We start from the raw sequence: 14,592 nt of genomic DNA, 5'->3' as shown, positions 1-14,592 counted from the left end.
CTTGATTACCCAGAAGTGCCTGATCAGACAGGTTGTAACGACTACTGGACAGAAGACAGCAATAGTTTGGTGGACAGTAGACAGCAATAGTTTGGTGGACCAAGCGGTCCCCAGGAAAATCTGACCTCATTGTCGCAAGCACAAGAAATTCTAAACTGACAATTTTTTTTTATTTTGAAGTGCTAAACCTGTAGAGGCCACAAAGCACCTGGAGCAATGGAAGGTACCATCCTTGACCTGCGGAGTGTGGTGGAGGAAAGGTTGGCTATTTGCATCAAGAGCTTCTTCTCAGCACTGGCGAACCTCCTAGAGGAGCAAATGTACCACAACGGATGACAAAAAACTCAATACGCAGCTTCAAGAGTATATATAATGAGGCCCACAAGCCAGAAATCGGTGACGCCGATCAAAGTAGTCTAGGAGGCGGGGCCAGGAGCCGAGTCTCGATCCCCGCAAAGCAATTCAGTTAGTAATGTGGTAAACTTAGTTAAACCCGTTAAAGTCACGGTGAGATTTATAACAAGGTTCCCTGCCACAATAATAATAATAAAAACAGAATAATCTTTAATAGTGTATCAGAATGGAAAATAAAATTATTATATAAAACTTGCATGAACAGCTAACCTTTGATCTGATGGAGCAACTTTTAGGGACTTTCCTTATCAATAATAGCGGTGTTAGGTCAAGTTAAACTACTTAGGTATAATGACAACGTCCTGCTCCTCAGAACACTCGGTAAATTGTAGGTACCGCAAGCAGTATACCTTCAAAATGATATCTTGCAATAAAGATCATATAGACACCGCTGAAAATAATTACTATAATTTTCTGGAAGATCTATTCAGTCTTATGTTGCTGACGTCAACTCTGGGATGCTCTATGTTGAGATGGGTGCAGATCGGGTGTAGACTTTCCGAGGTCGGATTGGGGCACACTTGCGAATCTCTAATCAAACAGACGAAATATATAGAGACCGTGTAGAGAAAAATACAAAAGCTAGACATACAGGCGAGACGTAGAGTCTAGCCATAAGCGTCAGGCATACTGGACAGCAGTCTAGGGATTGATCCTACAGGTAAGACACAGATGTCAGATATTAAGGTGAAATATTGAGACAACATTGAAACTGAACCTTTAGTGGCCGGGCATGGAGGCCAGCTGTAGATACACAAGTGCCAAAGATAATGACTTGTGTGTAGAGATCATGCGAAGAATTCGGTCCCAAGTGTGAAGACGAATCGTTGGAAGGTGTCGAGGAGTGTGGCCCAGAGTGTGTGGTCCGGCACGAACACTCTGACCTGGGACGCCACCAGCCCCGCCAACCTGACCAACACAACACTTGGGTCACGTATTTGAGAATTTATTGTTTATTACAGTATTTTCTATATAATGTTGAAAGTTGAGAAAAATCGTGCTAAATTTAAACGCCTATAGCTTGATATGACATTACTGATAGCATGCTTAGCATCTCGCAGACTGAATATTCAGTTGAAAAAATAAGCAACTATGTATATAGAAATATACAATTTATATTTTTTAACCCGGCTCCTGGGATCCAAGCTAACCTCCCCACGTCTTCACCCACCTGACCACCATACTACAAACATCAGGTACCTAGTGTGTACACTGGATCTGACACTCCTGATTCGAGCACATTCGTGGCCGGGGGATACTACAGAGGACTAATTTCATTCTTCACCCGTCTGGAATGCTAGTTTCACGAGCAGTACACATTAATAAATCCACAGAACAAGCACGCACAAGCGCGCGAACACACACACACACACACACACACACACACACACACACACACACACACACACACACACACACAAATAAGGAAAAATAAGAGACTAAGAAGAGAGAGAAGAGAACAGTATATATAATTCAATATAAACAAATGGATATTGAGAGTCAAACATAAGCGATAACAACACACTGATATACTTACCCGAGCCCTGCTGATGCTAGAGTGGAGAAGAACTGGTGATAAAACCCTGGATAGGTGACAATGAGCCATGTTCCAATCAGCACAGCCAGCGTTATCCCTGTGGGCACCTTGGATGACGACGCCTGTACCCGGGCATGAACATTAGGAAGCAGCGTCATCATTTAGAGTTTATGAACAATGTGTTTTGGAAATTTGTAACACAGGGACATTTACGTGCGACGCGGAGAGATGGGAGTAGCCATAATGGCAGCAAAAAATGAATGATTTGATATAAAATGTTAGCAACACGAGTTATTTTGAGTTATTGAAAATACCTAAATTCTGTATTACCTAGGCTTTTTCAGGCTGCAGTCTTTTGTCACCTGGGGTACAGAGCAAGACAATGGATTCAGTTACTTTGTATCAGCATCATTATGTCTAGTTATGAGCAACTATGTAATTATAGATTAATTTCTTCATAATTGTCTATAAAACAATGTAATTGATACATGAATCCTAAAAACTTATTCATTTCTAAATTATTTAAGCTTGTGTGTGTTTAATAACAAAATCTTACAAAAGTTTTACGGGAGGGACCAAAACGGCAAGTGTCAAAAATAATTTTAAGATGCTTATGAAATAATGCCTTAATATGAAATGGAAAAGACAAAAAAAAAAATCCATAAGAATTGCATAAATTTATCAGAATTTTCAAATCAATATGTAATTAACTTATGTTTAAGCATCATGAACCTAACATGGTATTTGGAATATTTTTTTATGAGCAACTAACTTTGAAAAGTGAAGATATAAAAAGTAATAAATACAGAGGATAAAACAAATTTTAAAAGCCTACATTTGTGGTCACAGTATGACCCATGTTACTCTTCCTGGTACATAGAAATATACCTAGTTAGCGATTAGTAAGTTTATTGAGGTACAGGCACACACAACTACAATTATCATAGTGTAAATTACCTTGAATAACTCAAAAAGTCAGGCATGGTGACTAATTTCCATTGGCATTTTAATTTTAGGGCTTGTTTGCTAGGGTTAAAATCATGTCCATTCCGTGAGTAGTCTACAATTGTGTTAATAAAATTCTGCGAATCAGTATTTACCTACATACATATAGTATGCAGGAAATCACTACTATAATATGAAAATATGCGAGTCTGCCCGCTAGTGAGAAAATTACAGAAACCAGGAAGCTCTGAGCAAGAAAATTCAACAGTTTCTATATAAATAATTTGTCTAGTCTGTTGAATAGTATAGATCATTATTTATATTTAAGACATATGCATTTCATTTAAATGTGCTTAACGAATGCTAACTGTAACCATAGTTATTGTTGTACTAGTTATATATAGTTGATGCTGTTCATCAATACTCTAAAGGCCAGTTCTATCGATGATTATTATGCATATGTTGTTATACATTGACAATGATCAGATTTCCCCGACAAATTCTTTTATCTTCTTAGGATTCCTTTTTCTTCTTGAATTTCCACAATGGGTCATTATATATATTTCAATGAAGGGAAAACTTGTTACAGATTGCTTCAGTCTCAAGTCCTTTCAGAAGAGTTTGTAGGTAAAGTGCTCAGAGATGAGTCGAGGGGATTCACATCTCTGAAATGCACCGCTTTTTCTAGTACCTATGAAAGGAAATTCTTCGTAAGCCATGCGTGTCGTACGAGGCGACTAATATGCCGGGAACAAGGGGCTAGTAACCCCTTAGTTGCAGGAATTGAAGACCTTGACAAATATGTAAAATTTTGATTTTGCCTCGTGGACAAACTTTTTTCTTTCTCCACACTACACATTTTTTTTCCTCACACTTATTCTGTGATTCACCTCATCTTTGTAAGACCCATTTGCAAATAAATGTATGGAATACCTAATTCTTAATGTAGTTCATAGATTATACTGAGGAAATGCATCTACTCATTCTACTGTATGTAATTCAACTTTTAATTTGAGCGGTGATATGACTACAGTTATGAGTGGAAGAAAGATAGAAATAGTATATAGATAGGATATTGAAAATATAAAAGCAATAGTGAATTCACAACAACGAATTCAAACTGGGCAAAGTTAATCTTAAAATTTGATTTCGTTCAAGGTCAACTGACTTCAATGACTTCAGTGTCATAAAGGAAAGCGTTGCCGGGGAGTGGAACAAACTGGTAAACAACATTAGTGAAGTAAATTCTATGGAATGTTCAGGTTTCACGCTCACAGGCTTGGTGCATTTTTATTAATACTAATATAAAAATAGGTTAAGATAGATTACTGAAAATAATTGAAAGTAAACAAAACCTACCTTGCATGCAGATGTCATTTTAATTTTATTTGAAGAAGGGGAACGTCTGACTCACCTCTATGATGGTGCCAAGCGCGTATGTAGCTTGTCCTCCGTATTCAATGCCAGTTCCCACTAGTGCCAGGCCAGATCCCACTGCTGCCACCACTGCCGACACAGCTGACACCAACGCTGATATCAAGAACGGCACATTCGACACCGCCTGTGGTGATGAGATGAAAAAACGAAAAAAATCCCATACCTGAACTGTTAAAATACTAACAGAAAACATGACAGCTATGGTAATTGATTTTTTCCAAACAAAAATAAAAATATTACTAATACAACTACCCAGTTACAAAATGCAACAAATTTCTAAATAATTATACTGACAAATTATATAGCCATATAACTACAGTATTAAATAATAATTAAAATTACATTAGCAAGTGCTAATTCTTATTATATTGAAGGGTAGTGCTAAATCCATAGAAATCATACATCACCTGCAAAACTGGGAGGTAATCAGGTCCAATTCCTTGCACCAAAAGTTCTCTATCATCGAGGAACCTTCATTGAGGGGAAGAGAGTGCTGAAAGTTTGTCTTCAGGGATCACCACACCTGCTACCATCGATATCTTTCCACGTAAAAACTTTATTTTGACCCTGAGTGGTTTCATCTGTTTTTCCACTGAATTTGTACACCATTTTGATTTGGCAACCAAATACCACCTGGCTTTTATCGCACAGGAGAATATGAAGGTGGACAGATACCCTATCAATTGTACGAAAGTATATGTATTACCATTTACAAAAACAAGTGTGTCCGCCTCACCAGTAATGTTCTTCATTGCAAAATCCTCTGAAGTGGGTGGCTACAGAGGTCTTACCAAGAATCCAAACTGTTTAGAGAGGAACAATATTCAATTACATCAATATTCCTGCGAGCATCTGGGGAATGTCAGATGACATCGCCGGCCTGACAGCAGCAGCATCCCGCAAATGAAGAGCCTAAGTTCAAGCTTACACCTCCACCTTCAGAAGAATTCCTCTTTATCAGTCCTCATCTTCAATATTTATGCAGGGGTCAACAGGCAAGTTCAATGCTATATAGGAGCCAGAAGTGGGGAATGGTCCACCAATGTTAGTCTTCCCTGATCCCTCACTAATGCGACCAAGGAACACAGTGCAAAGGCATAAAAAAATTATGCCGAGAAAAGTTCATGCCAAGTCAGCACTTCTAGATACCTCCAGTACTATCAAAGTAATTCACTCTCCATTAGGAAAAGTAACAGTCATCACTGCAATTAAATTAATTGGAGCATCAGAATCCCTGCGGGTCAGTGCAAAACATGGGGGAGACTTGATCGTTCAACCGTTAAACACAAGACATTCTACCTAACTGTACTCGTCTTCGGTTGTTTCAGTCAAGACCTTGACAACCATTCCAATTCTTGAAAAACATTTATCGAATAGGAAATTCTCCCAACTATTTAGGCCGAATGAGAGTTGCTGGGTTAATAGTAACCACGGAAGGTTACACATTGTACAAATAAAAAGACTAGGTCATATGCAAACGATTTCTGGGTCAGTATATGTTATGAATGAATTTACACACTTGATCTAAATATAAGATATACATTAATCATTCCCTAAATCTGTAAAAAGCTTAATAAAGAGCTTCTGAAACGGTGACACTTTTAATCTTTTTTCCCTCCCTATCCTCCACCCTTACCCCTTTCAGAAAGCTGTAGAAGGTGTGAAAATAAACAGACTAGCAAGCAGCAGAGACGAGCATGTAAACAAGGGAGTGACACAAGTGGTTCTCACCTGTGTGATGACAGAAGCATAGTTCAAGAAGGGGAAGATCAGAGCCGACAGATCCCTCACGTGACGTCCGCTCTGCCGCAGTGTCCTCCGCAAATCAAAAACATGCCGCAGCTTCTCTTCATCCCACACACTCACTACTGCCGCAGCTATTACCTCCAGTGCACCTGCAGTAATGTATCTCCTTTTAGTTGAACTGAGACACGCTTTATTCCTATAATACACACACAGACGAATTAAAATTTTGTTAATAATATTCTGTATATCATTGATGAGTGTGCATCAGTACATCGTGACATCTGTAAGGGATGCTTCCTACTTGGCCCTGGCTGAGGGCTCATCTCCTCCAGGCTGGGGACGTTGTTGGTCTGCGCCGCCACCTCTGCAACACTCACTGCCGCCCACCACCACCACAACACTCCGCCTACATGCCTGGCCAGATGAAAATATTTTTAATTAAATATGAAATTTAACTGGAGTGAATGTAACAAAGAAGTATTAAGAATTTAACTTGCTCGACCTGGTAATTTGGACGTTACACTGAGCAAACTATCCCTTCACTTTTATCTGAAATTTCTATAATATACGTTATGCAAGGGTAGCGTGATCGTCCCACGTTTGCTGGGTTAGTAGTTTACGGTAACATAAAATTCAAATAGCACAGTATTATTTAAAGTAAATGTTTAAAAGAGAAGAAAAAGACCAGGACTAGTGGAGCAGTAAGACCTGTTCTAAGCTTTGTCGTTCTTTCCAGGCACGACAGAGGCGTGCCTTGCTTTGTTAGGTGTCGATGGAAAGCAAATGCACCAGAACGTAAACTTTCACCACAGTATGAGGTGCAGAAGAGCTCTGAGAAGAACCGGCGGTTGAGGAATGTGAAGGCTTCCTACTGGATGCCTCGAAGAACCAGGAAACGATGCAACACCGGGGTCAGTGTATCTGCGGACGCCTGAGGTTCAGGACGAGTCACGCGAGAATACAACAGACAAAAGGCGGCATTCATCACGGAGCATTTATTATACTCTTGGGAAGCCCTAAACCCATAGTGGTCATAAAGCGCCTGGAGGAATGGAGGATAATCAGGTTGGATTCAAGGAATGGAAGAGTGGATCCAATTCTTTGGCTCAAGAGCCTTTTATCAAGGCAACCCCTTTAAGAGAACGGGGTGAAGATTACTGTTATTATATTCAAGAGAAAGTGCTGAACTAGTAGGAAATAATGTATGCAGTTAAATATGACTCTGAAGAAAACGTCTAGGTTATAAGAATGAAAAATACAATCCCTTAGAGCAATGTTCAAGAGAAATTAAATATTGCATTCAGCGAGATCTGAAATAATGATGAAGTTTGAATTGAACAGTTTATACCAAAAATGGGTAAAAGAAAGTATATTAGACAATGGATTAATGGAAGATGTTGGAGAGCTATTAAAAAAAAAATATAGGAGGAGGGCTGATTCAGGAACCTATCAGTAATATAAACAAACCAGAAAAGAATGCACAAGTGTAGAAAGGGAAGAAGCAAATAAACAGGATAACTATAAAACCATATCTTTTATTCAGTTTTGTAAAATGACCAAATCTTTGCAAATGATTTGGATAAAATGAACAGATCGAGAGATATGGAAAACGAGAATTAATGCTGATAAATGAAGTGTAATGGAAATCTGAGAATGCGAAACAAGACTAAATGAAGAATTACGGGAAAATTGTCTTTTACAAAGAAAGGGATCAAAGAGTTACCAGATCATATAATAAACCGTGAGAAATATATATATATATATATATATATATATATATATATATATATATATATATATATATATATATATATATATATATATATATATATGCAAGGAATTCGCGAGAGCAGGGACGAGATGAAAAGCTGTAAGCCTTCTCCCTGAAAGCTGGCTGCCTTGGATCAAACGTGTAGCGCAAGCTACACGCCAAGGTATTGTCCAGTGTGGGTAGATTGGTAAAGCACTGCGTACCTTGTCCTAGGGTTCGTAGGTTCGAGTCTCCTTCAGCCAGAGATCAATGTTCATGTATGTATATATATATATATATATATATATATATATATATATATATATATATATATATATATATATATATATATAATGCTACACTGGCTAACAGTAAATAACTTAAATGCATATATGGAGGGAAACTGAAATGTTTAAAAGGCATGTTAAGCAGAAAGTGCAGCCGGCTTTTGCTGTGTTGGTTCACATCTAAAATATCAGATGGAAAACGACCAGAGCTAAAAATGGTTCCCAGAACTAAAAAAAAAAGTTGAAAGGATGGAAACATTAATGATGGCAACTGTGGTTAATGGAAGAAAAAACAGTAGATATAAAAGCACATGAAACAAAGTATTTAATATAATCAGTGATAACAAGAGGCCACAAAAAATTAAGAACAAAACTCTAGATAAAAAAATATTCGACATTTTTTCTTTATAAACAGATTGCTAGAAGAAGAAAAAATAAAGGGCTACAATCACTGGACTTTTATAAATTGTGTGAAGAACATATTGAAAACAGGACACCACAAGCATAGCTCTGCTCCTACAGTTACATAGGTATCTACTCCAGGCATATCAAGGCCTTTAAATTTCAGCCGACCGTAGATATATTTTAATATTCCTCAAATATTTCCATAAGTTCATACAAAAGATAGTGTCTGGATGGAAAAGTGTCTTAGTAAGAACGTAGGATGAGCAGTGTCATTTTTTTTTATATAAATTCACACCGAGAATGCAATGAATGGATACTTAGATTTTGCTCGAGTCGTTATTTAGGGAATTTCAGAATTTGTGACGGTGGTGAACAGATTATTAAGCAGCCTTAATGGCCCTCGTGTAGTTGACACACGAGTGCGGGTAAGAGCCATCCAGAGAGCATCAAGTGATCCCACCGCCTAGTAAGAGCCATCCAGAGAGCATCAAGTGATCCCACCGCCTAGTAAGAGCCAGCCGGAGAGCATCAAATGATCCAACCGCCTAGTAAGAGCCATCCTGAGAGCATCAAGTGATCCCACCGCCTAGTAAGAGCCATCCAGAGAGCATCAAGTTATCCCACCGCCTAGTAAGAGCCATCCAGAGAGCATCAAGTGATCCCACCGCCTAGTAAGAGCCATCCAGAGAGCATCAAGTGATCCCACCGCCTAGTAAGAGCCATCCAGAGAGCATCAAGTGATCCCACCGCCTAGTAAGAGCCATCCAGAGAGCATCAAGTGATCCCACCGCCTAGTAAGAGCCATCCAGAGAGCATCAAGTGATCCCACCGCCTAGTAAGAGCCATCCAGAGAGCATCAAGTGATCCCACCGCTAGTAAGAGCCATCCAGAGAGCATCAAGTGATCCCACCGCCTAGTAAGAGCCATCCAGAGAGCATCAAGTGATCCCACCGCCTAGTAAGAGCCATCCAGAGAGCATCAATTGATCCCACCCCCTAGTAAGAGCCATCCAGAGAGCATCAAGTGATCCCACCGCCTAGTAAGAGCCATCCAGAGAGCACCAAGTGATCCCACCGCCTAGTAAGAGCCATCCAGAGAGCATCAGGTGATCCCACCGCCTAGTAAGAGCCAGCCAGAGAGCATCAAGTGATCCCACCGCCTAGTAAGAGCCATCCAGAGAGCATCAAGTGATCCCACCGCCTAGTAAGAGCCAGCCAGAGAGCATCAAGTGATCCCACCGCCTAGTAAGAGCCAGCCAGAGAGCATCAAGTGATCCCACCGCCTAGTAAGAGCCAGCCAGAGAGCATCAAGTGATCCCACCGCCTAGTAAGAGCCAGCCAGAGAGCATCAAGTGATCCCACCGCCTAGTAAAAGCCAGCCAGAGAGCATCAAGTGATCCCACCGCCTAGTAAGAGCCAGCCAGAGAGCATCAAGTGATCCCACCGCCTAGTAAAAGCCAGCCAGAGAGCATCAAGTGATCCCACCGCCTAGTAAAAGCCAGCCAGAGAACATCAAGTGATCCCACCGCCTAGTAAGAGCCAGCCAGAGTGCATCAAGTGATCCCACCGCCTAGTAAAGAGCCAGCCAGAGAGCATCAAGTGATCCCACCGCCTAGTAAGAGCCATCCAGAGAGCACCAAGTGATCCCACCGCCTAGTAAGAGCCATCCAGAGAGCATCAGGTGATCCCACCGCCTAGTAAGAGCCAGCCAGAGAGCATCAAGTGATCCCACCGCCTAGTAAGAGCCAGCCAGAGAGCATCAAGTGATCCCACCGCCTAGTAAGAGCCAGCCAGAGAGCATCAAGTGATCCCACCGCCTAGTAAGAGCCAGCCAGAGAGCATCAAGTGATCCCACCGCCTAGTAAGAGCCAGCCAGAGAGCATCAAGTGATCCCACCGCCTAGTAAAAGCCAGCCAGAGAGCATCAAGTGATCCCACCGCCTAGTAAAAGCCAGCCAGAGAACATCAAGTGATCCCACCGCCTAGTAAGAGCCAGCCAGAGTGCATCAAGTGATCCCACCGCCTAGTAAGAGCCAGCCAGAGAGCATCAAGTGATCCCACCGCCTAGTAAGAGCCAGTCAGAGAGCATCAAGTGATCCCACCGCCTAGTAAAAGCCATCCAGAGAGCATCAAGTGATCCCACCGCCTAGTAAAAGCCAGCCAGAGAGCATCAAGTGATCCCACCGCCTAGTAAAAGCCATCCAGAGAGCATCAAGTGATCCCACCGCCTAGTAAAAGACATCCAGAGAGCATCAAGTGATCCCACCGCCTAGTAAAAGCCATCCAGAGAGCATCAAGTGATCCCACCGCCTAGTAAAAGCCAGCCAGAGAGCATCAAGTGATCCCACCGCCTAGTAAAAGCCAGCCAGAGAGCATCAAGTGATCCCACCGCCTAGTAAAAGCCATCCAGAGAGCATCAAGTGATCCCACCGCCTAGTAAAAGCCAGCCAGAGAGCATCAAGTGATCCCACCGCCTAGTAAAAGCCAGCCAGAGAGCATCAAGTGATCCCACCGCCTAGTAAAAGCCATCCAGAGAGCATCAAGTGATCCCACCGCCTAGTAAAAGCCAGCCAGAGAGCATCAAGTGATCCCACCGCCTAGTAAAAGCCAGCCAGAGAGCATCAAGTGATCCCACCGCCTAGTAAGAGCCAGCCAGAGAGCATCAAGTGATCCCACCGCCTAGTAAAAGCCAGCCAGAGAGCATCAAGTGATCCCACCGCCTAGTAAAAGCCAGCCAGAGAGCATCAAGTGATCCCACCGCCTAGTAAAAGCCAGCCAGAGAGCATCAAGTGATCCCACCGCCTAGTAAGAGCCAGCCAGAGAGCATTAAGTGATCCCACCTCCTACTGAAGACAATACGAGACGAAAGTTTGCTATCCAGGCAAAACTCTTTGCTGACAGTTTCGCACTTACTGTTACATAAATATGTCTTTGGTTTGAAATTTTCTTATACAAAATAATTTATAATGACTTGTGTGCGAACTGAATTAAAAAATTGAAGTTCTTGAAATATATTCTTCTCAGCTCTCAAGGTAGACCAATCAACGACTAGTATCCACAAACACTATTAGTTAGCTAGTAGTAGCAATAGTAGTAGTAAGTGTAGCAATTATAGTATTAGAACAAATACGACTAGTAGTTCATTTCTGAGAATCAGTATTATATTTATTAATGGAGAGCGCTAAACTCGTAGGGGTTGGACAGAGGCTGGGGAAGGGGAGCCAATTACTTTTGATTCGAATACGAAGGGAGGGAAGTAGCTCTAATTTTTTGGATCAAGAGCTCTTTACTAGGAGCAAAGTGATAATATCTCTGCCTTTCCATATCCTCTCGTCTACTGAAGGGTCACGGGTATGTTTACCTTGCTCTGATCAGCTACATTCCCCAATTGAACAATAGTGACTGGAGATTCACTGGCCTTGTTTATTCACCAGGAAACATTCAGCTGTAGATTTCTCATCTTTCATAAACCAGCCATCACATTCCACTCCACCTCCGCCAATACACTGTACACAACAAATGATGTCAGCCTCACATGACGTCGACCTCACCTCCTCGTTCTCATTTTATCCTCTTGTGTATTGGTGGCCTCGAGAGAATGCTAGATGTGTATAATATAATTTTCTCACGTCCCTCACTGGCTGCCTGGCCGTCAGGCAACAGTGAGCCATGTTGGATAAACAAACCAGCAGATTCGAACCCACGAGATGTCTAATTCGAAGCAGAGAAAAACGAGGCATCGCTCAGTACTCTCCACCCTCGCTCACTAATGTACTTGTATTTGAGGTCAATTCTCGGTAACGTCACTTGTACATATTGTCAAGAATGTATTTACACTAGGCTGAATATTAACTCCACGAACATATTTACAACTGTGGAATTGATATCAGGAGTAAATTACTAGACTTTATTTTGCTAACTGTTCACCAGGGCAATTGAGAGTCACAAGGCAGCAACGGCCTACAAAGGCAGCCAGGGCTCACAAGGGTGGCCAAAGCTCACAAGAGCAGCTAAGGCTCACAAGGGTGGCCAAGACTCACAAAGGGAGGCCAAGGCTAAGGGCAGCCAAAGCTCACATGGGCCTCAAAAGCTCACCAGTAAATATAACAAAACAAAAAAAAGTTTAAGTTATTTTGAATGGACTCTGTAGCTCAACACTGACAGATCTACACGATCAAGGTCTACACCGAGAGGGTTATATATATATATATATATATATATATATATATATATATATATATATATATATATATATATATATATATATTTGTGCCCACGAACAAGTGGTATTGATCAGTAACAACACTGCGACTAGCCAAGGGCTCGAACCCATGCTGCTTTGGCCTGCCTCATGGTGGGCGAAAACCCATGACGCCTTTGGTCCCGTGGGTAAAGGCGTCATGAGTTTTCGCCCACCATGAGGCAGGCCAAAGCAGCATGGGTTCGAGCCCTTGGCTAGTCGCAGTGTTATTGATATATATATATATATATATATATATATATATATATATATATACATATATATATATATATATATAAACATATTTATATATATCATCGTACACCTAACGAAAAAAATATATTTCATTGTGTTTATTTAGTATTAAATTACTGTGAACGTATTTAAAATATATTTAATAGGATTAGGCTAAAATAAATTGCGCTTGTTATAATAAGGTTAGATAGGTATAAGAGAAATTTTCAGAAAGGAATTAATTTTAGATGAGTTCTTGCTAATTGACCAGTTTTACATATTCGGCATGACACGTGTATATATATATATATATATATATATATATATATATATATATATATATATATATATATATATATATATATATATATATATATATATATATATATATATATATATATATATATATATATATATATATATATATATATATATATATGTCGTGCCGAATAGGCAGAACTTGCGATCTTGGCTTAATTAGCAATGCTCATCTTGCCATATAGGACAAGTGAAAATTTGTGTATGCAATAATTTCGCCAAAATCATTCTGAACCTAACGAAAAAAATATTTTCACTGTGTTTGTTTAGTATTAAATTATTGTAAACAAATCTAAAATATATTTAGTTGGGTTAGGCTAAAATAAATTGTTCTTGTTATAATAAGGTTAGGTAAGTTTTCTAAGTTCCTTTTGGTGCAAAATTATAAATTTTTACATCAACATTAATGAAAAAAATATATCTTTAAACGTATAAGAGAAAATTTTAGAGAGGACTTAATTTTAAATGAGTTCTTGCTAATTGACCAGTTTTGCATATTCGGCACGATATATATATATATATATATATATATATATATATATATATATATATATATATATATATATATATATATATATATATATATATATATATATATAAGTGAGCACATTGAATGAAGTTTTATTGACAATGATATCGATAACTTTAAGCCCATCCCCTCCCCCCCCCCAAAAAAAAAACACACCGGGTTTAGCGATTCACGTGAATATAACATTAATCTTTACCAGTTAAAAAATCAGGAATTAGATCGGCAGAAGTTATGTAATAAACTGGGATGTGAAGTCTACTGTAGCTTCAGTTGTTTCTTTTGCGGGAACTTATGATTTGTTGCGGTGAACATCAGCCTTGATGCTGGTGACGGGTCCTTGATCCGATGAATTGTGATTTCCCTCCATTTTCTCGGATCAAATCTACCTCCCAGTTTTCAGGCGCTGTGAAGAAAAAGGCTAACGCTGTAGAATAAGTTTTAATTGAGACAAGGCAAGGCTCTGTGAAGGGCTTTATGAAGTCGGGACTTGATAAAGCTCTACACGAGTGTCCCGTAGCTTGGTTGGTAGCTCACTCAGCTCATACCCTGAGTTTCCGTGGTTCGACCCCCGGTACGGGTGGAAACTTTGGACGTGTATCCTTAAGACACCTGCTGTCGCTGTTCACCTAGCAGTAAGTAGGTACCTGGGTGTGGGTCACATCCTGGGGAACAAAATTAAACTAAGTTGCCCGAAATGCTCAGCATAACCAGGAGCTTTCTATATAGTAAGTCACTGATGCCAGCTGTGGTCT

At 40.1% G+C, this 14,592-nt stretch overlaps 1 protein-coding gene across 4 annotated transcripts in view; it reads right to left on the bottom strand.

Moving 5' to 3' along the window:
* Positions 1-14,592, bottom strand: part of LOC128695911 (uncharacterized) — a 59,197-nt gene that overhangs the window by 27,564 nt on the left and 17,041 nt on the right. Inside the window, exons 1-6 of one of the 4 annotated variants that reach the window (XR_011393049.1) lie at positions 12,071-12,202; positions 6,381-6,493; positions 6,065-6,228; positions 4,311-4,457; positions 1,952-2,073; positions 1,133-1,323 (exon numbers count right to left, since the gene is read on the bottom strand). Coding sequence is in view for 3 of the 4 variants with exons in the window: in XM_053786861.2 (XP_053642836.1) it covers positions 1,203-1,323; positions 1,952-2,073; positions 4,311-4,457; positions 6,065-6,228; positions 6,381-6,493; positions 12,071-12,084 (681 nt within the window). In the remaining variant the exon portion in view is untranslated. Of the gene's footprint in view, positions 1-551; positions 1,324-1,951; positions 2,074-4,310; positions 4,458-6,064; positions 6,229-6,380; positions 6,494-11,880; positions 11,905-12,070; positions 12,203-14,592 lie in introns of those variants that run through there. The other 3 variants (XM_053786861.2, XM_053786862.2, XM_053786863.2) reach the window with 3 other exon arrangements.

Source organism: Cherax quadricarinatus, chromosome 41 (genome assembly GCF_038502225.1).
Source record: "Cherax quadricarinatus isolate ZL_2023a chromosome 41, ASM3850222v1, whole genome shotgun sequence".
NCBI classification, from domain to species: Eukaryota; Metazoa; Arthropoda; class Malacostraca; order Decapoda; family Parastacidae; genus Cherax; species Cherax quadricarinatus.
This window is presented reverse-complemented; position numbering and strand designations above follow the sequence as displayed.